At 41.3% G+C, this 26,668-nt stretch overlaps 1 protein-coding gene across 4 annotated transcripts in view; it reads left to right on the top strand.

Annotated features, from left to right (window-relative positions):
• The window catches only part of VPS13B (vacuolar protein sorting 13 homolog B), a 718,815-nt gene that overhangs the window by 489,392 nt on the left and 202,755 nt on the right, over positions 1-26,668 (top strand). For all 4 annotated transcript variants that reach the window (XM_075213864.1, XM_075213863.1, XM_075213867.1 and 1 more), the window contains exon 34: positions 14,531-15,221. In XM_075213864.1, the coding sequence (XP_075069965.1) occupies positions 14,531-15,221 (691 nt within the window). The remainder of the gene's footprint in view (positions 1-14,530; positions 15,222-26,668) is intronic.

The following is a 26,668-nucleotide window of genomic DNA, read 5'->3' as shown; positions in this document are numbered from 1 at the left end:
AAGGGGCCTCATATCAGACATTCACCCCGCTTGTTCCCTATAGATTGTAAACTTCTAATGCATAACTCCCAACTGTCCCTATTTTGGTGGGACATCCCGATTCATGGCCTACAAAAGGGGTGGGGCTTAATGGGAAAGTGGGTGTGTTTTGCCCAAATATGGCCATTTGTGTGTGGAGTTTGGTTATAACCGGACGTGGCAAGGTTTATTTTGTCACTCTTTCTGGATGTTGTGAGCTATGCTAATGTGTTATTTGTTTGAACTGTTGCATACCTCCCAATTGCCCCCGCTGTTGCGCGTGGCAGAGAAATAGTATTTTGTGGAAAGGGGAAGAGGTTAAAGAGTGGCCCAGCGCTTTCATTGTGACGGTAACATGCCCCCTTCCTCTTTCCTCAAGTGTCCTGTTTTGTATTCCTCCAGAGTGGGGAGGTATGCTATTGTGTTTGTAGGGGGGTGTTTAACAGTGACTTAGCTGCTCATAGCACTATTTATTAAGAGATAGTGTAAAATAGCATTAAGAGTGTGATGCAAGAGAAACGTGTGGTAGCTGGTTGTAAAACTATGGAGGCTTTAATGCCAGATACAGAAGTGGAAAAAGCATCTTTTATTTTAGCTATGTGCATTATGTCTAAAGATAAGTACACACTATTGTGTATGTAAACATATACTTTGAAAGAAAATGCAAAGGAATCCTTGGGATATTAAAGTCATTATTTTCTTAAATAAGGGAAGTCTTCATAGTTTTTCAGGCTTAATACAAAATGTTTGGAGACCTTTAGGTAAAATTCTAACTTCTGTATTGGATTATTAGACTCTTGCGTCTCTTTCAATCCGTGAAGTGTGTCTGGCATCTTTCCCTCTGTGTTTAATTGGCTGAAAATCAGGATTGCCTTTTTAATGTTTATTCTATGTTTGCTAAATATAAATAGACCTGATTTTTTTTTTACTCTAGTATAGAATTTCTGTGAGGGTTTAATTACTTTCTCAATGTTGTGCAACAGAACAATCGTAGACCATATTTCTAGATGACTCCCGTGCTCTATGTAAACTGTTGCTCTGATATTTTTTTTTGGAGGGGGGATTATAATTTGTTTAAGCAGAGCTGCACATGGTTTGTGTTGCCAAAGGTGTACTCTCCGCTCAGCCCGGGCATTACTGCAATCTCTTTTGATCTGACGAGTTCATCAATGTGCGGTAATTTGGCACTTGGCTCGGGTCCACTTGGCGGCTCTCATACGGCACTGTGCTTTCACCAGGCACATAAAAGAAGCTCTTTGATGGTGATCCTCACATACTCAGAAGTCTTAGAGTGCATTAGCTGACCAATGTGATTAATGGATCTTTATATAGCAGGGGTCTTTTGGGTTAAGTGCCCATATAATTGATTGAACAACAAGGTGTGCTGACGTTTTACAAATGTGTGTGCTTAACTGACATGATAGGTTAGATTGCTCTCTGTGTTTACCTTCTTAACATGGATAAACTATGTTTACACAACTCCTTGAAATGTAAGCTTTTGCCTTATGACTTGTTCCTTTCTTTTCCCCTCCTATGTTTCATGCATCTAATAATCATTTGCTGTCTGCACCAGGAATGGGCAACCTATGACAGAATCGTTACCAGTGCCCCCTAGTGGCTGACAACTAATTTTACTGCACATACGGTAGCTTAAAATCTCTTAAATTACTGATTTTGACTGCTTAGTCCCACAACAGCCAGAAAGGCATACACTGTGTAAACGTGTAATAACAGTAGACTTTTTTTTTTTTTTTTTTTTTTTTTTCATGTTGCTGGTTAATAGCCTATTGTTCAACCATCCAACAAGTTAGTATACCTGTAACTTAGACTATCTCCTCTAAGTTGTCGTAAAAGAGTAACTGTGTCATACTTGTCTACTCTCCCGAAATGTCCGGAGACCCCAGAATTTCTGGAAGTTTTCCTGACCACTGGGAGAGCTGGCTATTCTCCTGGACCCCAACCACTAGGACAATGGCCACGATGACACGATTCAGTGCGAATTGAGTTATTTTTGGCCAGGGTCGTGTAATGTGATGACTCGCTCATGGCATTCGTGGAGGGCAGGGCTGAAATGGCGCAATTTGTGGCACCACCTCCCCTTTGCACTTTCCTAGTGACCTCTCTTCCTGGAGCTGCGGAGTTGGTAGGTATGAACTGTCTAAGTGCTTAACATAAGGTGATGGTCTGAAAGTCAGAAATAGAGCTCTGCTTCACAGCCATCAACAGTCTTTGTTTTCATCAAATGTTCTAGTTATGATCAGGGCCGCCATCAGTGGGGTATAGGCGGTACAGCTGTAAGGAGCCCGGTCCTCCTAGTCTGACTGCCGTGACTCTGCATCCCTCCGCAATGTGGCGGCTTCCAGGCAGTGATAGGCTAGGAACGTGCAGAGTGCTCACGGTACACATCGACCCTCCGCTCTTGGAGTGCGCTTACTTTTAATTAAACTTTGTCATTAAGAATTCGGCTCAGTTTAGCCTCATTTATGGCTAACATTAAACATAAGAGAGAGGGTACATTGGGATTGTCTTTGGTATATATGGCACTGGAAATGGCTGTGTGCCTCTCCGCAACACACGTAACGCCCCTAATAACGCACCACCCCCTCCTCTTTATTTCACTTCCATAATCTCACTCAGCAAAACCTACAGTAGATATAAAAAGTCTACACACTGATGGAAATTGCAGGTGGTTTTTCTAAGATACAGTAATATATTATGTCAGACCTTTCTCCATTTTTAATGTGACCTTGTAACCAACAAGATTCACGTGATCAACAAATAGATACTTTTTAGGAAAAATAAGTAAAAATGCCAAATAATGTGACTTCAATGCATCGCTTAAGTAACTATCAATTTGGATTTAAAACATAATAATTTTGCTACTCTACTAGCTTGATAGATGTCTCTTCGGTCTAGTACTGTATTTATAGTAGACTACAAGCTGTTTGGCACAGTATTCATATTAAATTCTATGCACAGCTCTGCACATAGCTCGCTGTATACATAGAGACATTTGTACAGTTGAGAAATATTTCGTACTTGGATGTTAGTCTATTTTTCCATTCAGTACTTGCTAATGCACTAGGTAATACATCCTCCTATTTCCTGTGGTTACAAGCACGCCTTTCCACCTGCACCTTGTTAGGGAACGTGTGAGACAATACCAAACTATGGCCTCTGAAATTGGTTAAAGCGGCCTGCCGTGCCGAGGGAGGGGGGAGTTAAATCATAATGGCTTTATGAGCATCTATGGCTATCTAGGAAATGCTATTGTAAACAGTATCAATTGCAGTAGTGCTGTTATGACTTGCAAACCACATAACTCGTACATTTAAACTTCAATTAGATAACAGCAATTCTTTATTCTATTGAAAAAGAAAATGCAGCTAATTTGTAAAAGGAGAAGAAACTGTTCTGACTCAAAGTCTCGTAATCTGCATCTTCCCTGCCTCCTCCTTTCTGAGTTTACATCGTGGGAGTAAGATCAGATAATGTTTCTTTCAAGCTTTTTTATCAGTTAGCTGCTTTCCTGGCGTACATCTGCAAACTTCACCAGAGACTTTCCCTCGAGTTCATGGCTCTGTTTTTTTTTTTGTTTTTAAATGGTTTAAAGTTTAATAAATATTTGCAAATTTCAAAGTCATATTAATATTCCTTGATAAATTTATTTTTGTGAGAGTTGCTGGGAAATGGTAAAGAAATTAGATAAGAAACTTCAAAATATAGATTTATTTGTTTCTTGACAAAAAATAAGAAATTTACTCACCAGGCTTCATCATGAGGTCAGGCTTCACCGGAGATCCAATTACAGCAACGACAGAGACTTTTAAATATTTGGTTAGTTGGTTGGTTTAGTTGCTAATCCCATGTATGGCACAACTTTCCCAATCTCCTTTAGTACTGGTATTTTACGCAGATGCTAGAAAGGATACACACTGAGCAGACATTCTGGTAGTAATAAAAAAAGATGATTCTGTTCTAGGACCGTAAATAGCTTTGAAGGTGTCCCTTTCCTTCTATGCTGTGCCTCAGTTACCCTCCAAATGCAAACTTCCTTATGGAAGTGAGTTCTGTACTAGATCAGTGTCGCGCAGTTGGATATGCTGCGTTAGTTATTTAATGTTAAGATCGCTACAAAAGTTCTTAATATTTTTAATGGCTTCCTCTAGATTAATTTGTATTTAATGTAGTTTGAGGATGAGAGATCTTAAATTGGACCAAAACTGCTTATGCAAATAATTTGATATATTGTTGTCAAGGTTTGTGAGCTGTTTACTAATAAATTTCCTCATGTTGGTTACTTCACGCTGCTATATTTCTGTAGAAAGTCCAACCCGTGTATCCATGTGGTCAAATAGTCTGCTTTGAATATTTCACTAATGGAGAATCCAGAGTTTCTGTACTGCACCTTTCATTGTGAGCTGCTGCTTCCCAGACTTTGAGTAGTGGCATTGAGCCAATCAGCAGAGGGAAGATGAAAAACAACCAACCTGTGCCTGTTGTAAACTGTGCAAGGTTTGTAGCCACTGCTGCCCAGATCGGCAAGAAGTCCGTGGCTGGAGCAGTAAGTAAGCCCCTGCTGGAAGGCTTAGTGAAAGACTGTGTGATATAGTTTGCTGTGCTCATCCACCACTTAGGATAGCTCATGTTCAACCTGACCCTGCTTCCATCTGCTGCGTTCCTAGAATCCTAAGTCTCAGAACACTGCCTCCTACAGTCAGAGCAACCACTTTAGTGGCCTGCTGCAGAGGGATCTTCAGCTGGGGCACCGTATTCCCTGGAGATACAGCTGAGATGTTTGGAGTGGACAGAATGTAAAATTACAGTTCATTATAAACTACTGCGAAATACTGTATTGGATTTCCAGATTGCTTCTTCTTAGGCCCTCTAATGTATTATGATGCGGTACCCGAAAAGACTGGGGGGTATATTTACTAAACGGCGGGTTAGAAGAAGTGGAGATGTTGCCTATAGCAACCAATCATATTATAGCTATCATTTATTTTAGTGCATTCTACAAAATGAAAGCTAGAATCTGATTGGTTGCTATAGGCAACATCTCCACTTCTTCAAACCCGCTGTTTAGTAAATCTAGCCCTGGGAGTCATTGTTCGTACTGTTACTTGAACCCACAGCTGGTGAAGTGAACCTCATCTTTAGTAGTTGCTTTATAATCTACTTAGATTTACAATTCAACCGTTGTTGACCCTTTAATCTCAACAACCGTTGTTGACCCTTTAATCTCAACAACCTGTCCATAAAACCAATATGAGATTTGTGATCGAGTGAAGCCACTGGGATTTATTGGAGATATAGATAGATATATATATATATATATATATATATATATATATATATATATATATATATATTATTTTTATTTTTTTTGCAGGAGGGTGTCCCCATGTTATTATGTATAGTTCTTGTATCGTTAATCAGAGCACAGCATTCCCTGATGATCGTTATATTTGTTGCCTACATACTGTCCCGCCATCTCGCTCTGGCGAGTTTTCTCCAGCGGGAAATATTCTGTTCTGTGCTGCTCTGCATGGCTGTTTGTTAATATGCCCCTTACATGCAGTTTCAGAATAAATGTTGGTTTTATTCCCCCCCCCCCCTTTGTTTTTCTTTGCCGCCTTTACATCTTTTACGCACAGTTGATTATGTTATTGCTATTGGACTCAGCACATTAGATACAGTTGTACTGACAACGGAGATTTGTATAGTTTCAGTGAAAATAAACAGCTCTGCCTGGATTATATAAATATTATGGTGAAAAACAAGGGAAATGTATGAACCCACAAACTAAAGCCATCTGAAGATTGGGGAACGTACTTAAGCACGGAGGCCCTATAGGACCGGGGTTAGGACAAGTACATAATAGGCTTCATTTCTGATGTGAAAAGAAGTTTCAGTGGAAAGGGTTGGGGCTCTTACACACAGGAATTGAAAAACAACACGTGTCTGCAAAACTGTATTTTGCATACACTGTCTTCAGAAAAACATGTCCGATTGGAACACCTGCGGCTGATGATGTAAGCAAGAACCCAGGATAAACTCCATTTCACACCAGTCAGAAAAGCAGCTGGGATGGGTAGCGAATAGGCAGACAGGTTTTAAAAACACTTTGTCAGCGGAGTAGTTCAATGTAACGGTTCTGTGTTGCGCTGTCCCATGAAGTGAATCTTTTTATACTTCAGTTTTGATATAATGCGTTTTCATTTCTGAAATATCTACGTCAAAAAAATGTCCAGGATGTATGAATCCTATAACAGGTGGGAAAGTTCCACCCAAACAGAAGTGGTGGAATCCATCATATAGCTGCAGGTTTTCCTCTCCTGAATGACGCGTTTCGGAACCAATCGAGAGTTCAACACGAAACTCCTGCCCTCTTGGCTTTTATTTTTTTTTTCCTTCCCTGAGAAAAGAGCAATGTGTTCTCAAAGGTTCCCTGCAGCATAGTGTTCTATGTACGTCATGAGCCCCTCCGCAACATTGTAGCAACATTAATATTCAGAGTACGCAAAGCAAGCACTTGTCTGTTCATGTGTGTGCACAGGTCCATTCGCTTACATTATTTTCTTTTCATTATTTTAAAGCACATTTGACTGGCCTTAAGCCACACACTGAGCTTGGTTATTGCTTAATATTCTCCCACTAATCGCATGGCCAGTGAGCCCAACAGTTTGTAACAGATTATAATGTTTCCCTAAATCAGGGCCAGGTCCCGTTCACTTGGCAATATACAAAGCCACAAATAGTTGGTTCATTTTCATGTATGATGTGAATTACCGGCATGTGGTGGGAGAACAAACATGAACTATTTCTATTGGAAATTTCAGGTGGCAAATTTGATTTAGCGCAGTTTTTTCTTTCTCCCTCCTCATAATTAATATTTTGTAGTTTTCACATCTTTGTGTATGTTGGCCGCAGAGCAGAAGGAGTGTCTGTAACAAGATAGCCTTTATATAAATGAATGTGGGCAGAGATTCCACAGCGCAGTGACTCACAGAGAAACACATTTATATGCATTTTACCATGTATCATCTGTAACAGTGTTTATTTTTTCAGATGTATCTTTATTTTGCTGCTCCTTCTTCTGGTATAGCAATTATAAACCCACCCTGAAGGTATTTGCAGCAATCAACTAATTGTTCTGTACAAAAAAATGTTACGGCATCTGCTCTATATTGCAGTAAAGGCCATTACGCATATGGTCCAGATCAGCCTGCGTACTTCACAAAGTAAATAGTCGTATAGGGACCTTTTCCAATGTGCTGCTTGCCCACATTTTTATTGGCTTAGAATTTTAACTTTGTATTTTTCCCGTTATATGTTTTTCTCTGGGGTCTTTTTATTTTTTTTATTATTTTTTTAATCTTCAAAACTGTATTTGGTGGATAAAAACACTGTGGTATTTATACACACATGAAGTAGTTGCTTAAAACCAGCATTTGGCATTATAAAACGGACAAAATCTTGGTTACTGGACAGCACTATTTACATAGAAAGTATTTATTAAGTTGTTTCCCATAAAACACGTCCCAGTGAAGTCTTTGTGAGTTCATACTTTTTAATTTGAATGGTCAGTTTTAGCGCTTTAAACCTATTTGGCCTACGTTCGCTACATGTGTGGCCTAAAACGGCCATCAGTCCCAAACAACATCTGATCAGGATTGGTCGGTTGTTACCTAAACTCCCGGAATTTCCAGATTCCCTGATGACTGTGATCGTACGCACCTAAAATCAGTTCCACCAGAATGAAGACAATTGGCAGCAGGGCCATCTTAACAACATTATGCCCCCCCCCCCGGGCAAAGCAGTGCATCGAGACCCCTATATATATATATATGGAAAAAGAAAAACAAGTGATTATATATATATATATATATATCACTGTTTTTTTCAACTCCCCCTTAACTTACCTTTCAATTGCCTTGTTCTCCGAGTCCGATCACCTTCTCTTCTTCGTCGCTGTCTTGCGCTCCTCCGTGCTGTGCTCGCAGTGAATGTTGGGCATCACGCCCGACATTCACTGCGAGCGCAGCATGGAAGAGGGGACCAGGGAGGTAGCCGGATCACCACCTGGCCTTAGCGGTCAGGTGACCACAAAAGGTAAGGTTTTTTTTCTTTGTTTTTTTTTTTTAACAGGAGTCCTGCCTCGGGCCACCTTGTCCGCTGGGCACCCGGGCACCTTCCCATCGTGCCCAGTCGGAAAGACGACCCTATTTGGCAGACTGTCCTGCTGTCTCCTACCTGTTCTTGCAGCTTTCACTGGATGCTGCTGCTGGTGTATTAGGCTCAGTTGTTGCTCATCTGGACCCCGGTATGTTTGGAAAAAAGGATAGGTATATGAATTATGGAAATTCTGACAATGAGTCAACACCCATGCCCCCCATCCCCAATTCCTGGCATAATATCAATATAACTCACATTTAATATGTAGTCCTCCCTTTCTGCAACTAGCCCAGGCATTAAATTAATAGTATTTACATTTAATAAATGCATCTATTTCCCCCCAACCTGCCCCGATACTAATTTAATAGTATTTACATTTTATAAATACACCTATTTACATCCATGAACGGCAAAAACATTAAATAAGTAGTATTCACTCTCAATAAATAGCCCTGCTTATCCCCAAGCTCTGGCCCACATTCACTTATTAGCCCCCAAGCGGTTAAGTAGTCCCATCACCCCACTTTAAATTAATAGGCACCACCATGAAATAGCCCCAACCAAATTCATAAGCTGATTGAATCTGTGACACAGGTTAAGATGCCTGATTCCCCTCCTTACTCCCTTCTACCCAGACGGCTTCCTGACGTCACCCGACCGGTACAAAACTCATTGGTCATATGGTAAATGCAGCTAAATGTCTTGATTGCCGCTCACTGGAAAAATATTGCCCCCACCTCGCTCTCAGCTACCATTAGTAAAATTTGGTCAATTTACAGAATGGAAAGCATTACAGCTGTTCTCAAAGATAAAGCAGAGAATTTCCAAAACACATGGTCTCCTTGGACAAGCCATTTCAATGCTGAACCCCCATTAACAACCGTTTGACACTTATCCGCTCCCATAAACTATGATCATTAGAGGCTAGAAATGTCTTGTACTTTTAAATGGTAATCAGAGACAATCTGATTACACCTCCTTATAGCCAAGTTTATCGCTATATTTCTTCTTTGCCACCTGATTTAAGGAACAATAGGTGATAAACTCCCCCCCCCTCCACTTTCTCTTCCCCTAATCCCTCTTTCCTCATGGTTTGTGTTCTCCCTTTCCCTCATACAACAAAAATAAAAACAACCCTCGCTTCTTTACAGAAACATGCCAATTTTCTTTGTGCTGTACATGCTCCCATTTATATGCATGTCTGTTATTTAAAGTGAATTGTTTCATATATTTGTCATATGATGTCTCATTTTCACACCTGTGTTGTTTTGAAAAACTACAATAAAAAATTTACTTTTCAAAAAAAAAAAAGAAATAGCCCCAACCATCACCCGATCATCAATTTAATATCTCCTACCCACTATTAATTATTAGCCCACACCCTCACCATTAAATCATCCCCCCCTCTCGTCTTGTTGTATTTTTTTAATGCAGAATTGGCTTTAACTTTTCACACCCAAAATGCAGGTTTTTAACTGTGTTTAAGTTGCCGTTAGCTTGTTGCAGAGACTGCCGTGGTGTGCGTTTAACTTCCATGTGTTTCTGTGTCTTATCCTTCATGTACATGTGCTTTGTGAGGTGTCCAGCCATTAATACAGAGTGTCTGCAGAAGAAAGAGGAAAAACATACTCATTTTTCCTGTTCTGCTACTTATGCCTTCATCACCTATTTCACATTTACTGCGAACATTGGAAAATACACCATGGGAAAAAGCCTTGGAGTGATTTAAGAAATAAACTATGATTTTTTCGGCTGCAGAGCACTTCCATACACAGGATCGCTTCACAGATTTATAAAGCATCTGGCAGCGTTCAGCGGTTTGAATATAAAGTTTTAGGGGGATACTGAAGGCTTAGGCTGTGTAGTTGTTCCACTGCAAATCTTGGTTTGTGATTCAATCGGCGCTGGTAGGACAAGCTGAGACTTGTAGTACAACACCACCTAAATATCGTCGGACAGTTTCTAGGTATCATTTTCTGTAGATAAAAGCTAGAATCTGATTGGTTGCTATGGGCACCTCCACTTTTCTTTGTTAGAAGGTTTGATAAATCTACCCCCTAGAATTAAAAGGATAATGCACATAAATTATTATTGTATTTTTTAATTGTCTGTAAGATGATTTGCAGGTATTGTGGTTAACATGTCTGTTGCCTTTCGGTTGAAAAATAAATTCAAATGTTACTATCGTATCTACTTGTGAGCTAGAGATTTAATTTGACAGGTATCAAGTGAGATTCAGAAGATTAGTCATTTGCGCTCTCATAGCCTCCTTCTCTTTATCTCACAATTTGGCAGGTGCAGAGGACTACTGCGTAGACCTTACATTTATGTACCTCCGAACCGTCCTGATTTAAACGGGACCGTCTCGATTTGAGGGCTGTGTCCCCCCAGCCAGGTTGGCGCAGCTCTCTCCCGAGGGTGGGAAAGTTGGGGAGACACGCCCCTGTGTGGAATCACGCCCCCATGACATGACCACGCCCCCTGTCCCGATGCCACCTACCTACAAATGTTGGGAGGATTGCATTTACAATGACTGCAGCGTACAGAATTATTTTTATCAGATAAATGCCAGATTTCTCTGGCTTATGTACACTGGTTGCAGAAATGGACTTCCTAAGTTCTACCACCCTGAGATATAATATTCTCCTATTATGTTATTAATTGGGGAATAAAAACACAATGACAGAACAGCTTTAACTTTCTTACTGTCCTGTATTTTTTTCTGATTTAGAACAGTTTAAAATCCAATTAACTTTTTTTTTAAAAAACATCCATTTCTTCATATTTTAAAATTGTCTCTCTTATCCCTGATACATAATGTATCTCAGCATACAGAATTTTTTTGTTTTTTAAATCTTCATTTGTTTTGTCCTAATTGGCCATTGAGGAACCAAATTCCCCTTTGTCCCAGCCCTTTGAATACCATTTAATTACAGTTATCATGCCAGCTATCTTAAAGGTTATTTTACCAGTACGGTTTAATGTAACATATGGAACTAATAGCAATGTTTCCTAATGCGAATGTTTGGAAAATCTTACATTCATAAGTTAAGAGTACACATCCTTTCCTCATTAGCTGGTAAGTAGAGAGATTTTGGCATTTCTTCTATGTGGAAGCTGTGTGCTGCTTTTATATGAATTTTGTTTTTAGGCTTTGATGACACTGTTTAGAATAGGAAGTATCTAATAAGGCAAGCATTTTGTCTAATGTCCTGCCAGTATATTTAATATATGCCTGGAGGTCTGAAATACTATCTTCTTCACTACAGTAATATGCATTTAATTCTCTGAAAGCAGAAGGTCGGATCTTTTTTTTTTTTTTTTTTAAAAAAGGAGCTCAAAGTATATTTTCAAGTGGGGTAATGTAAAACATCTGGCCAAGGGTACAAGAGTAATGTACAGTTGGTTTTTATGGTTTAATCATGATCATGTTAATGCACACCGGTAGCTAATTAAAGAAAACTTTTATTGTCCGCTTTAAATGGGTTCTACAAGGAATATGAGTAGAGATCTCCTTATTGCGCTCTGTGATAAATGGTGGCTTTCTAGTCACATACAAACAGCTGGTGCTCCATGTTTGATGTGAAAGCCAGGTCACTTTACTATGTTTACAGATAAATGGTTTTGGTTACTTCAGTTTTTTTCCTTCACAAGTTTAGCCTTTATTTGCTTTTCTTCCTACCCCCCCCCCCTTCCCCCCCCCCCCCCAGTAAGCACATGGATTAACCCAATAGGGAACCGTCACTAAGCGCGCCCCTCTCTACTGCAGAACAGGTGACTGCAGGCGCATGGTGAGCAGTAGTTAAGCCCAGGGCTGTATTTGAAGCTCCTCATTTTCCAGTAGTCATTCTAACTAATTGCCATATTTTTTTTTTCACCGTACCTCTGGGAGAGAGTTAATATACTCAATTAGTTTCAGAAGTGTGCATAATAAATCAATGTCTAATGGAACCTGCATTCTTTACACTTTCAAATGGCAGTAAAACATTTGCTTCATTGGTCTGTTGAATTACCAGAGACCTTCCTTCATTAAATGAGTCATTCATTCAATTGCTACAGTACAAGAGGCCATTATGCCCCGTAGCGTTGAAATAGTAGGCCTCTATATCATTTCATTGAGTTGATTGAATGTCCTACAACTATATTCATATTTGGTCAGGGGGCAAATGGGAAGTTTTCCTTGGGATGGTCGGTGTTTTTCATGTTTTTTTAAAAAAAATGTTAGATTCACATTTATGCTCTCTCACATGGCAATACTACTTCTGCTGTACCACACTTAGATCAGGGTTATTCTTATTAAAGGTTCATTTTATAGCGCCTACATATTACACAGCGCTTTACAGAATATGTATGGCTACCCAGAACTCCCTGCCAGCATTTTCACAATTAGTTGCAGAAGGCATGATTTGCATACCTCTGCCATTGTTTCTACATGTCTCATAAAAGTCTAATCCTGAATATATAGAGGGCACAATGCTGAAGGGGGCCCAGTTTATGATTATTTCAGGTTCATTTGGTTAAAGTTGCGGGCTAGGTGGGGCAGCAATTTTTGATATATATACATCTTGTTTTATTGTATTTTAAGGATGTATTTTAGAAGTTAAGGACAACAAAATTGTCACAATTATCTTTATAGATCATCTTAATTGTGCGTATATCTTTAAGTGTGAAAGGGTAAATTGGCTTGGCCCAGATATAAGGAATAGCCACATACGGCCAAAGCTGGGGATTCACAGACGCCTCTACTCAAGTTTGCCCCTGATTTGTTTTTCTTATGTACATTATTAATTTATCATGAATATATTTTAAACATTTTACAGCTGCCTAAACTAGGGTCAGTTTATTTGTTTTATAGAGATGTTGTTGTTTTATAGAGCTGGGATGCTGTAGTGGTTGGGACCATGTACTATGGGCCAGCACAGGAAAAGTGACCTGGGGGATAAAAATAAAGCTGAACTCTGGACCAGGCCTCATCCTTTGTTCCCACATTTTCAACATTGCTCTTTTAGGATTTGCCTTTGAGAAGTCGGTCAGCCAGAAAGGACGCCCACTTCTTTAATGCTAAACCCATTTGATGCCGGCATAGAGGTTCTCTGTCCGGAAGTCTTCTAGGATGGCCTTTTTTCCCCCTGGAAAACTATGTGACAAATGTTCACACAAGTCAACTTCTTTCTACATCTGGGTTCAAAGTAGTTAGGGACTGTTTGGAAACAATCGGGTAAAGAGAAGCTGCTAGCGCAATCTCAACTTTGATTAAGGAAAATGCTCATAAGGTCTATTTTAGATGGTACTAGACCTCTGACAAATTATCAACTATGTACCACTCCACCACCCCAGAATGTTGGAAAGACGGCGGTCAGTGAGGCTCGTTCCTTCATATCTGGTGGACGTGCCACAAAATCTCTGCCTACTTGGACGAGGTCCGCGAACCTCTAGGCCTCGCTCCTTCCGTGTGCTGCGATTAAAGACCTCTGGACCTTTCTCCTTTGTTACCCACTAGAAATTATAAACATTCAGCTATATTAGCTTTCCAAATTCTGACTGCTTCTCACACAACATTGGGCCTGGCGTCTACCAGGCCCAATGACCTACAACTACCCAATCTAACCCTTTTCCTTTAGAATCCCCCATTTTCCATTGCTTAGTGAGCCTCCCTTAATTAATCTTTTGCTGTCCTTAGCAATAACACCTTACTCAAGCACTCTACTACCTTCAACCTCATATACATTGTGGGTAACACCCTCTTCCCTCCTACCTCCAACCTATTTTTATAAATCTGTATACGAGTTTTCATGTCAGATTATGTTACATTGTAAAACCTCGAATCCTGTAGTTGTACACAATTATTATCTGTTTGTTTGTTTGTTTTTTTTTGTTTTTTTAACTTTATGTCCATGTATCTGAGCTCTCGATAAAGATAAAGTTAGTAGGATGTGGTGTTTGTAGACATTGTCATTATTCCAGTCCTTAATTTCCAGGGGTACACCCTGGTTGAGAACATTAGCCATTGGAAAGTCCATGTTTTTAAATTAATAACTGCACAGTACTATTTCCTTTATTCTGAATTTAAGCTGTAATGCACCATATCTATGCTTATTTTCTGGGCTGATATTCTTCTTTTTTTATGTTGAACCACACTTTTAAATATTGGCAGCTAATGCATTTTATGGATTGATCAAAGTCTGTGGAAGGGGCTATCCCATATTTCTATTTGAAAATAACTGGAGCTCCATGCAAGAATATCCTTATCCTTAGTGTTTGATTGAGAATCTGAGAGGCAGTCTTATTAGGCAATAACTCATATTGTTAATAACACGTATGTTTCTGTTTTTAGGTTTCTAAGCAAGAACAACAGAAAAAGGATTGCACAGATGGACGCACAGGCGAAGCGTCATCCCGTTACAGTGGCGCCCAAGATAGCGGCATTGGTAGCGACAGTGTGAAAATAAGAATCGTTCAGTTAGAACCACATAGTGGCACGGGCCACCACAGAATCATGCGCCCATCCAAGCAGTCCTCTATTGTAAAGAACCTGAATTTCATACCCTTTGACATATTTGTCACCGCCAGCCGCATATCGCTCATGTCCTACTCGTGCACGGCAGTGACTAAACCGAAAGTGGCCATCAGCGACAATGGGAAGGTGGGAAAAAGCACTCTGAACCAATCTAGCCCAGAATCAGATGAGGTGTTGGATAGATCTGTCCAGTCATGTATTTCCACTCTCACGGCCGAGGACCTTTTAAACAGTAACTCTTCTTCTCCGGCCAATGGAAAAGGTGGACTCCTTTCTCTCGAACGTCTCCATGCAACCACAAGGTCTTCTGCTCGGCAAGCTCTGGGCATTACAATTGTTCGTCAGCCTGGGAGAAGAGGAACTGGAGATTTGCAGCTGAATCCATTTTTGCATCTCGTAGTGTCCCAGCCATCTTTGCTCATAAGCTGTCATCACAGGAAACAGAAGGTGGAAATATCTCTCTTTGATGCCCTCCTGAAAGGTGTAGATCCAGAATACAAATGCTCAGGTATGGATGTTAGCATAAATGAGAAAATGATTTATAGAGGCATGTACAGTAGATAGGTTGGGACTCTGTGATGTATTTTGCTTGCACACAACTTTAATTTAGGGCTCATTCGCATACAACTCTTTAGTTGTTTATTCACACAGCACAGTTTGACAGCGCTGTTTACATGAATGGTGCTCTTTAGGCCAACTGAAAGGAGAGCATTGATTCCTGTGTGGGCACACTTCTCCCGTTTACGCTGTATTGCGATTTGCATGCCACAGCAGTCCTTGTGTGTTACAGTGTGAACAGGAGAGAGGTGCTGGCATAAGAATCAGTGGCACCAGTGCAGGGTTTGTGATATATGACTGGGCCCTGAAAGTTACAGTCTGAGCCTCTTGTAAACCAAGAAGTGTTCTTTTAGGTAAGCACATGCAATTATTTTTAACACCTGTGTCTGTTAACTCAGGTCCTACCACTATTTCTCTGACTGCATCATCCCATCGTCTCACTTACACTCACTGGGGTGCACACGTCTTTCTACACTTTAGCTTAGGCAACCCCTCAGTACATTTGAAATGCTCATATACTCTTCTGTTCTGCTGGCCACTTAAATCATTGTAGACATTATTGGCCACAAAAATGCTGAAACACATTGTCAATCCCAATCAACATCTGAACAGGACCGTTCGGATGTCCAGGTAAGAAAGAAAAATGCACACCAACTGTTAGGGGCTAAATGCTTTTTATCTAAATATTCATCTTGACTGAAGTTCACCCCTCCACATCAAAAACACACATTATATTGCAAGATGCAAAAAAGTTGTTTTTCTTGTATAAAGCAGACAATAATCTATGCAATTACCTGTTTAAAAACCTTTCTAAATTTGCCGATGTCAGTTTTAAGCTGCTTGGTCTGTCATCCTCTGTCTTATTTACATACAAATGAAGCAGAAAAAAGATATAGAAAAATGCGACAGCCTAGGCAATCCAGATAGATATTATTCTCCATGTACAATATATATCAGTAAAGGAATAAATATTATGATAATATAATGTTGAGACCAGCTAATAATGTTCTCCCAGTGTTTGCGTGGGTTTCTTCCGGGTGCTCCAGTTTCCTCCCACACTGACCCTAGTCTCTTTCTGTGTGTGTGTGTGTGTGTGTATGTTTGGGAATTTAGACTGTAAGTTCCAATGGGGCAGGGACTGATATGAGTGAGTCCTCTGTACAGCGCTGCGGAATCAGTGGCGCTATGTAAATAAATGATGATGGTGATGATAAGTGTTTTTATTTCAATTATATCAGCAATAAACTAGATTCTAATTTATTGTGGAAGTGATTGGAGGGAGAAGCTACTCATGTCCTCCATGATGCTGGCCACACCCCCTCCGGCGGCACGGTGCCGTTCACAATCGGCCCTTCAGAATTCTCAGCTCCTGGCCTTGCATTTTTGCCATACACTATTCATAAAAAAAAGTGCATATCTTCTTTTTTTTTTTTACTCTTAACAGCCAAAAACATGTCAGCTGAGATTTTAATTTAAGTAGATCTGTTATATCCCCACTATAGTGTGAGCCATATTGTGAGCTGAACCAGCTCATAAGAGTGGAACCTGTCCATTCACAAAACATGTTTTTTTCTCACTAGTGATTCAGGGTTCTGCATTAACATGACTAGTTCTGTAAAGAGCACAGCGCACAAAATAACTGTATCCAATGTGTTTAGAGAATGATGTACTACTACTACTTCTCCCCCTCCTCCTTCCCTTCTTCTCCCCTCCTCCTTCCCTCCTCCTCCTCTCCTCCTTCCTTCCTCCCTCCTCCCCCCTCCTTCCTTCCTCCCTCCTCCCCTTCTCCTTCCTTCCTCCCTCCTCCCCTTCGCCTTCTTTCCTCCCTCCTCCCCTTCTCCTTCCTTCCTCCCTCCTCCTTCCTTCCTCCCTCCTCCTTCCTTCCTCCCCTCCTTCTTCCTCCCTCCTCCCCTCCTTCTTCCTCCCCTCCTTCTTCCCTAATCCTCCCCTCCTCCTCCTCCTCCTCCTTTCCTCCCCTCCTCCTCCTCCTCCTTCTCCTTCTCCTTCCCTTATCCTCCTCCTCCTTCCCTCCTTCTCCCCTCCTCCTCCCCCCCTACTTCCTTCCTCCCTCCTCCTTTTCTCCTTCCTTCCTCCCTCCTCCCCTTCTCTTTCCTTCCTCCCTCCTCCCCTTCTCTTTCCTTCCTCCCTCCTCCCCTTCTCTTTCCTTCCTCCCTCCTCCCCTTCTCTTTCCTTCCTCCCTCCTCCCCTTCTCTTTCCTTCCTCCCTCCTCCCCTTCTCTTTCCTTCCTCCCTCCTCCCCTTCTCTTTCCTTCCTCCCTCCTCCCCTTCTCCTTCCTTCCTCCCTCTTCCCCTTCTCCTTCCTTCCTCCCTCCTCCCCTTCTCCTTCCTTCCTCCCTCCTCCCTCCTCCCCTTCTCCTTCCTTCCTCCCTCCTCCCCTTCTCCTTCCTTCCTCCCTCCTCCTTCCTTCCTCCCCTCCTTCTTCCTCCCTCCCTCCTCCCATCCTTCTTCCTCCCCTCCTTCTTCCCTAATCCTCCCCTCCTCCTCCTTTCCTCCTCCTCCTTCCCTCCTTCCCTCCTCCTCCTCCTCCTCCTTCTCCTTCCCTCCTCCTCCTCCTCCTCCTTCCCTCCTCCTCCCCCTCCTCCTTCCCTCCCCCCCCTCTCCTCCTCCTCCCACCCCCTTCCTCATTCTCATTCTACTCCTTCACCTCCTCATTCTCCTTCTTCTCTTTCACCTCCTCATTCTCCTTCTTCTCTTTCACCTCCTCATTCTCCTTCTTCTCTTTCACCTCCTCATTCTCCTTCTTCTCTCTAACCTCCTCATTCTCCTTCTTCCCTTTATCCACCTCATTCTCCTTCTTTTCTTTCACCTCCTCATTCTCCTTCTTCTCCTCATTCTTCTTCTTCTCCTCCTCCTCCTCCTCCTCTCCCCCTTCTTCACATTCTTCTCCCCCTCCCCCCCTTCTTCGCATTTTTCTCCTCCTCCTCCTTCCCCTCCTCCTCCTTCCACTCCTCCTCCTTCCCCTCATTTTTCTCCTCCTCCTCTTTCTCCATCTCCTTCCCCTCCTCCTCCTTCTCCATCTCCTCGTCCTTCTTCTTCTTCCCCTCCTCCTTCCCCTCATTCTTCTCCTTCCCCGTTTCTTTCTTCTGCTCATTCTTCACCTCCTCCTACTCCTACACCTACTTCACCTCATTCTCCTTCTCCTTCCCCAACTTCTCCTTCTCCATCTCCTTCTCTTCCTCCTCCTCCTCCTTAACCTCCTCTTCCTTCTCCTTCCCCTCCTTCTCATCTCCTCCTCCTTCTTCTCCACCACCTCCTTCTCCTTTTTCTTCTTCTTCTTCTCCTTCCCTTCCTCCTCCTCCACCTTCTTTTTCTCCTTCTCCTGCTAATCCACCTTCTTATTTTCCTCCTTCACCTTATTTCTCAATTTCAGTCACTGATGGCTACAAACAGGTCAGTCGTCCACAATCCTCTGAGTTTTATTAATTAATACTGCTTCAGCAAAATTTTTAACAATATGGCGTGCTTGCCTCTGAAGACCAATCCGGAATGTTGTATTTTTTTTCTTTTGTAGAAGTTTTAAGCTGTACTGTTTTTTTTTTAAGAAACCTGCCTCTTTCCAGCTTTCGTGGAATAAAACAATACTAAGTCTATAAAACGTATAAATGGAGACATTGCAATAGCCCACAATTATCTTTCCTGTGAAACACAAACCCCCATGTGTTTTTTGTTACAAAGCTTAAAGTTTTAAAGGGGGATGTAGCTTACCCAATCCAAAATAATATAGTAACCCAATATCCACTTTCCAAAAGCTTGTGGAAACAGATAGTTCACAAAGGATAAAAAGCTTTTATTTACAATGGCATTACTTTAAAAATAACATTGTCTTAACAGATTATCCTGTAATACTGTACCAGAGCATCCCGATCATTTCCACCAAATCGCTTCCAGAGGAAGACAAGTATTACCGGGAACATTTGCAAAGCATAATCTTTTCAAGCATAAAAACATTGTCCTGTAGGTTCTGACATAATAATTACACTTTACCATATATTCACTACCTCATCTACAAAAATGGGTGCCCCGGGCAGCTTTGTTTCAGTCATTTTGAGAATCAATATCCAAAGACTGGCACTAGAAACATACAAAAGTATTTAACATTTTAAATAGCTTTCTTAATTACTGCACTCTACAGTATTATTATTTCTTTTAAAGGCCCTCTAACCTCGAAATTTTTCTCTGCCTAAAGCTACCATCTTCTGAAAAATTGTTACTAACGTACTCCTCTCCCACGTTCAAGGGCTGCAAACTGGGGCAGTGTGAGCAGTTAACAATCTCTTTATCAGCTAGAGGAAGAAACGCGTTAGTTTCTTTAATTGTTTTTTTGATAGTTTTATGTTATGCTTAAGAGAGTTGTATCAGTATTCTCTATCATACTTTTGGGACATGAGACATAGCCCATGACCCTGTGATGGCATGCACATGCCTTGTCAACAGACCTCACACCTAATTATTACATATTAGGAAGATTAACAAGGGGCCCTGGGAGGAGCTTAGAGACATGGATTTGTACATGAAGTTGGTGGCAGTAGCGAAATGCGCAAATCTTGCATCTTTGGGTGAGTAGACATAGTGTAGGTGGGTGAAGGGATGTCAGTATTCCCTTCTGCTATAGATTAGGCATACAAATACACTAGATACAATAAAACAAGAAAGAGATATTTAGGGGGTGGATATGACAATCCATTAGCAATTAATTTGAGTGCGTAAATAGCCAGATCTTTTAGCAGAACGATATGATCTAGCACATGTTATATTTTCTCCAAATTAATTGTGTCGTGTGGAGAGAGAGAAGAGCTCATTGAAAGTGTTTGGGCCACATTGAATTCTCCTTCGTTGCCCACCACAGACTCTTACAATTCATGCTGCTGGTTTCAAAGTCTGTCCATACACAGGGCCAATATGCAGAATTGTCTGGAGTCGTTTTCACTCCTGAATGTGCCAGTTTTTAGAATATGATACCAGGACTACTGCGAGTAAACTATGTGTGGATCTGGTAAATATACAGCAGAATCCATTGGATAATATCAACTAGCACCAACATGCTGACATGTCCTCCCCATGCCAGTAGATAAAGAGACTGATCAACAAGAAGATAAGAACAGCTAGTAGCTTGGCACACCAGATATTAACATAAAATATTACCTTTTATGTTGCACACTCTAAAACCAGTGAACAAACTTAAAGTAAATGACATGTATGAATAACAGTAATGTACAGACCAGTAGGACTTTGCTTTTTGTATACTCAATTTTAGTCATACATACCTCCTCCCCATCACATCTTCTTACCTTTTCTCCACTGCACAGCACAGGTCTAGATCTGGCCATGCTCCCCGCTGGTACCTGGTCCGGCTCTGCACACTCGCAGGCAAAATAAATATAGTAGTTTTAATTTATTTTAATTTTTTTTGTAACTATAGAGCTCTTGGGGGGCCCTGGACCCCCCAAGCAAGTCCGGGCCCGGGTAATTTGTTCCACGCGCCCCCCTCCCCTCTCGAAGCCCCAGAACGTACCCACTCTTCATGATTAAGCTAATGGTGTTTGTCATTTTACCACTTGAAGATTGGAGCCCATGGTATAAATGTCAGTGTACAGTAATCTCTATCAAGTCTCGTGTATTAGATCAAAGTTTGGCAATATACAGTTCCCCAGCATGCCAGCCAGCTTAGCACCGTGGAACCAATGCTGCGGAGTTACAGGTTTCCAAAGCTGGGTCTAAGGACATGAGACCTGGTAGAAGGCACCTGTTCATTGAGGCTGACAGGGCTGGTTAGGACTTGTAGTTCCACAACAGCTGGAGAAACATTAACAGCCAAACCCTGCTTTAGGTACACAATCTTATCTTTTACAATTTGCATATTTGTGTTCTGTTGAACAGTCCCATATGGTATCTGACCACCACTCCCCCGCTCACAGCCGCTCATTCCACCCATCTTTCATGATTTCTATCTGACTTTTTTGCTTGTTTTAACTTAATATTACATTTGGAGAGACTGAGGTGTGTTGTTCTTTCACACTGTAAGAGAAAAAATACCCTCTGCCGTTTAATTTAAATATGTAGCAGGACTCCCTAGGTAAAAATCCGGATGTGGCCTCAATACACATGTACTGTACTTTCATGTGTGAAACTTGTCTTTGACAAACAGGACCCGTCTTAAGCCGAGGAGAGTTTATCTTCTCTTTATGATTTTGGTAGTTGCAATATACTTTACATTGTCATGTATAGATTGTTAGTGTCTTTAAGTGAAGGATAAATATATCCGATGGCCCAGGGCCAGAACATTTTTGCAATTCATGATGTCCCGATAGCTTTTATGGCATCCATTTACAGGGATTGTGACTGTATATTAAGGATAGTGGGCAACTATGTAATAGGTAAGTACACATAAGTAATAATAACTATTATAGAAGATTGGGCAATAATAGGCAAGTGGGAGAGGGAAGTAATTATTTTGACTGGAGAACCCATCAAACTGCCTTTTTTATTATGAACAGCAGCAACATTCAGTAGTTCTTACACAGATTTAGCAGCTGGGGAGTTAAATATTTGGGGCCTCTTCCTACCGTGGTAGTTCTGAGGTGAGAATCCCACGTATAACGCCACAGACATCTGTTCGCTGGATTTTCACGGTAAATGCACTGTACATGGAGGGGGGAGTGTAGAAGAGCCTCCATCTCTCCCGTTTTCTGGTATTTAGAAATACAAGAGATCTCTCGTTTAAAAAAGGAGCACAGAGTTCATGACCTAAGCAATTATAAGAATGTAACTACCTGTGGACGAAAGGTGTGGGTTAATAAACATTAAACATTAGAGGAAGGGAAAGGAAAGGCTGGGATTTGTAGTTGCAAAGCGGATCGCAGGGCACCTTTTGTCTAACCCTTCTCAACGAGGAGTTTATGCAAGATTAGCCAAGATAATGTAGGACCTAGGTCCTACATTATCCGTCATGTAGGACCTAGGTCTGTCCTACATGACGGAGCTCAAGGCCAGGAGTATCCTATCTGAGATGTAAAGTCTATCAATTTATTTCTACATAGATGTCATCTTTCTAAGAAGACAGTTCATTAGTAATTAATTTGAATGCGTAAATAACCAGATCTTTTAGCAGAACGATATGATCTAGCAGACGTTTATATTTTCTCCAAATTAATTGCAAAATGACAGTCCCTCTGTGCATAACAATCTCTCACAACATTCAGTTGTTTTCATAGAGTGCACAGCTGAAAAAAACTGAGGCATGTCAGGCATTCTAACAGCGGCAGGACTTTGTCTTATGCCCCTCGTCATCTAATAAAATAAAGGAAAAAAACAACTAAGAAAAGAATCTTGTAATCATTGATCACAGCATGTTTCAAGCTTATAAGAATGCTTGTTGCTATCCACCAGGATAAAAAATACATGTGCTTTGATGTTTTTTTACGCACACTTTGTAATTTTTTTGATGTCTTACCTTTAATCACAGAATAGGCAGCTTGTTTTGGCAGCCTATCTTGGCTGTGGGCAGGAACTTGTGAGTTATGCCACTTTCTGTACACAGAACTTCAGATGAACTCGGAATAATGAAACTCCTACAGAGACAAATTCTGTTCCTCAACTACTGTTATTATTTTCTGTTTGATAGAGGTCAAGAGAGAGCCTCAGAAGTGGTTTACAATTGCACATCCACTTATGCGGCTGATGCCTTCCAGTGCTCATGCGTTTAAAAAAAAAAAAGCCATTTTAAAGATTGCATCGCTCATTCTCTTTGTTCAGCTGCGTCTTTCAAACAGCAATGTAAGCAAAAACAAAATATCACCTTTGCTGAAGAAATGGAGAGGTTGGACAAGTCCAAAAGTTAGGTAGTAGTTTGAAGGTGTTTTGTTTTCATCCCTATAAATATACCTTTAGCCTACATACCAATGTCAGGCTGATTCTAGGTAGGGGCATTGCAAAGGTTCCCAAGTTCGACCTCAGTGCCCAATGTTTCAAAAATTGATGACACCTCTGACACCAGTGCATCTATAATACAAAGAGACATTTTATTGGCAGTGTTCTCTCTTAGCTTAGCTTGTGAATTGGACCCTGAGTCTTTGAGAACCTAGCAACATTTTCATTGTGCAGAGAGTACTGGCTCATACCCAAAGCTCAGAGGTATAACTCAGGTGTTATTTGGACCCTGACCTCTCTCCACTCCTACGGTCTCATGGGTGCCACAATTAGAGCCAGATGCAGTTCATAGCAAGGTCACATAGATCCTAGTCATTTATAGCAAGCAGTCTGCTTGGCATTGATTTCCAGAGCAGGTTGCATGTTATAGGGTACTGTGATCTACAAATATATGATCAGTGTCGGCCACCGTTGTATTGACTTAGAGCAAGCTGTCTGCTCAGTTAGTGATTACCAGTGCAGGTTGCATGTTATAGGGTACTGTGATCTACAAATATATGATCAGTGTCGGCCACCGTTGTGGTGACTTAGAGCAAGCTGTCTGCTCAGTTAGTGATTACCAGTGCAGGTTGCATGTTATAGGGTACTGTGATCTACAAATATATGATCAGTGTCGGCCACCGTTGTAGTGACTTAGAGCAAGCTGTCTGCTCAGTTAGTGATTACCAGTGCAGGCTGCTTACTGCAGATTTCCCTGGGATCACTATAACCCACTCTCTCTAGTTCCGCACCAGTCTTAGGGTCCTATTTCTTAATATTTCCCCCATTGTAGCGATCACTGTATTTTTTTTTTGCTTTTAGCATGTAAATATTAAGTCACACATGCACAATGCAAGTGAAAGCTAAAGTTTCAAATAAGGTATTAAAAAAAAAAGTACACACCAACACACATAGGCAACATTATGTATTCAACGAAATATCATGTACGTTATGGGGCCACTTTATTCTAGGAATAACGCGGCGCTAATAGTATTATCGTTAATATGGTAATTTTAACCCAGATTTTTACTTGCGACTCCGAGGACTGAGAGCAAAAATCAGTGTTAAAATTACTGTACTAACGGTCATACTGCACACTAGTACCGTAGTAACGGTAATAATGCACAGGCCTTCTTAGAATAACACAGCCAAATTGAATTGGCCCCAATATGTTTTTAACATAAATTATTAAAACACTTTATGTCAAGTATTTAGGATTTTTTTTAATATAGCTTTTAAAAAATATTTACGATGGTGTTATGGGAATAGGCATTGCCATGGTACAAGTGCTGCTTCAATACTTGATAATTAGGTGCCTGAATGCACCAGTGGTGTTCCCCCTTTGATGTATAGGGTAGAGGCAAACATGAGTTTTTTCAACAGCAATAGGGTGCTTCCCCTTTGATAAATAAATAAATTTCTTATTCCTTTCCACACTCCAGACTTCCTTGTTCTTGAATATATTCTGTGGGTTGCTTTGCCATCTCTACAATTCATAATGTGTTTGTATAAATGACTACATGCTGTATATTGTTTATATGCCATTTAAAAAACATCAGAAAGAGTAAAATAAATACTTGGGTCTATAGTAAATGACACAGGTCCATTTTAATGTAATATCTATTACAGTCAGCATTGTAAATGTAAGAATTACAGTGTGTTTAATTCAACCTGATGGCCTCTCTCCTGTGTGACGGACGGTCTTTCTCCAGTCTGTCGGCCTTTGTCCTGTATGATGGCCCCCCTCTCTCCAGTCTGTCGGCCTCTCTCCTGTCTCTCCGGCCTCTGTCATGTGTGACGGACAGCCTCTGTCCTGTCTGTCGGCCTTTGTCCTGTATGATGGCCCTCCTCTCTCCAGTCTGTCGGCCTCTCTCCTGTCTCTCCGGCCTCTGTCATGTGTGACGGACAGCCTCTGTCCTGTCTGTCGGCCTTTGTCCTGTATGATGGCCCTCCTCTCTCCAGTCTGTCGGCCTCTCTCCTGCCTCTCCGGCCTCTGTCATGTGTGACGGACAGCCTCTGTCCTGTCTGTCGGCCTTTGTCCTGTATGATGGCCCTCCTCTCTCCAGTCTGTCGGCCTCTCTCCTGTCTCTCCGGCCTCTGTCATGTGTGACGGACAGCCTCTGTCCTGTCTGTCGGCCTTTGTCCTGTATGATGGCCCCCCTCTCTCCAGTCTGTCGGCCTCTCTCCTGTCTCTCCGGCCTCTGTCATGTGTGACGGACAGCCTCTGTCCTGTCTGTCGGCCTTTGTCCTGTCTCTCCGGCCTCTGTCATGTGTGACGGACAGCCTCTGTCCTGTCTGTCGGCCTTTGTCCTGTCTCTCCGGCCTCTGTCATGTGTGACGGACAGCCTCTGTCCTGTCTGTCGGCCTTTGTCCTATCTGACGACCGGCCTCTCTCCTGTCTGCCGGGCCGGCCTCCTACCTGTCGGCCTGTCTCCTACCTGCCGGCACTGAACTCTCATATCATATAAAGGTGAAACTCCGATAGTAGTTTGCTACCACTGCTGAAATCTATGAATCAGAAACATATTTATTTTTCAATGATTTCCCTTTTTTTAAATCTGTAGAAATAGTTATTGTTATTGTTGTTGTTGTTGTTATTATTATTATTATTATTATTATTATTATTATTATTAATAAAGTGTAGTTTGATCAGAAATAATAAGATATATTGGTGCATACAATTATCTTGCTTAGTCCTTAATGTTTCATTTTATACAACTAAACATCACCTCAAGTCCTCTTCAGTGGGTTTATTTTTATTAATGTGTTTGACAAGGCGTTTAAAAAGTTTGGTCATCACAGGTTTTGTTTTCTATGGCAGTAGTGACAGGTGAGAGAAAAATGTCATGTAACAATAAACATGTCACCAGTGGATAGCAGAATAAGGGCCACATGCTGTTATGTTCACGTGTACAGGCAAACCTTCACTACGGTTTAGACATGCTATTTTAATCCCCAGCTGAGCTGACCGAGACAGACCCTGCTCTCTAAGGTACAACAGTCACGCCTGACACACGGACCGTGGACGTGTTCAGAGACAGACCTGACAGCCTCATTACACGTAGCATGAAATTAACCTGGCCGTTTTGTTCTTGTAATGATTTCTGGATCTGGGACTGGACCAGTCTGATCTGATTTGCTACGTTATGTAAATGGAGTTTCTATACAACCTTGCACCAGGCCATACACAGAGAATTAAGGCTTCCTGAACATGTGTGTTTGCTGAGCGTTGTTTACTGTGATGAATAAGGATGTCTGCAGAAATCAAACAAAATGTAATTTTAAGAGCTTCTGGCTTAAGAGTTTCTGGTTGTTACTTATCGAGTGTGCGGAGGGGAGATTTTCACCTATAATCGTTCACCTGCAAACAGTGACATCACTAGGGCACTAATATTCAGTGTTGTCACTAGTTAGTTGTGAATAGATGGGCCGCATTCTGATAAATGAAAGGTCTCCATTCTTTTTGGTTTTA

Source organism: Mixophyes fleayi, chromosome 5 (genome assembly GCF_038048845.1).
Source record: "Mixophyes fleayi isolate aMixFle1 chromosome 5, aMixFle1.hap1, whole genome shotgun sequence".
Taxonomy (NCBI): Eukaryota; Metazoa; Chordata; class Amphibia; order Anura; family Limnodynastidae; genus Mixophyes; species Mixophyes fleayi.
Note: the sequence above shows the minus strand (reverse complement) of the source record. Positions and strands in the feature narration are given on the sequence as shown.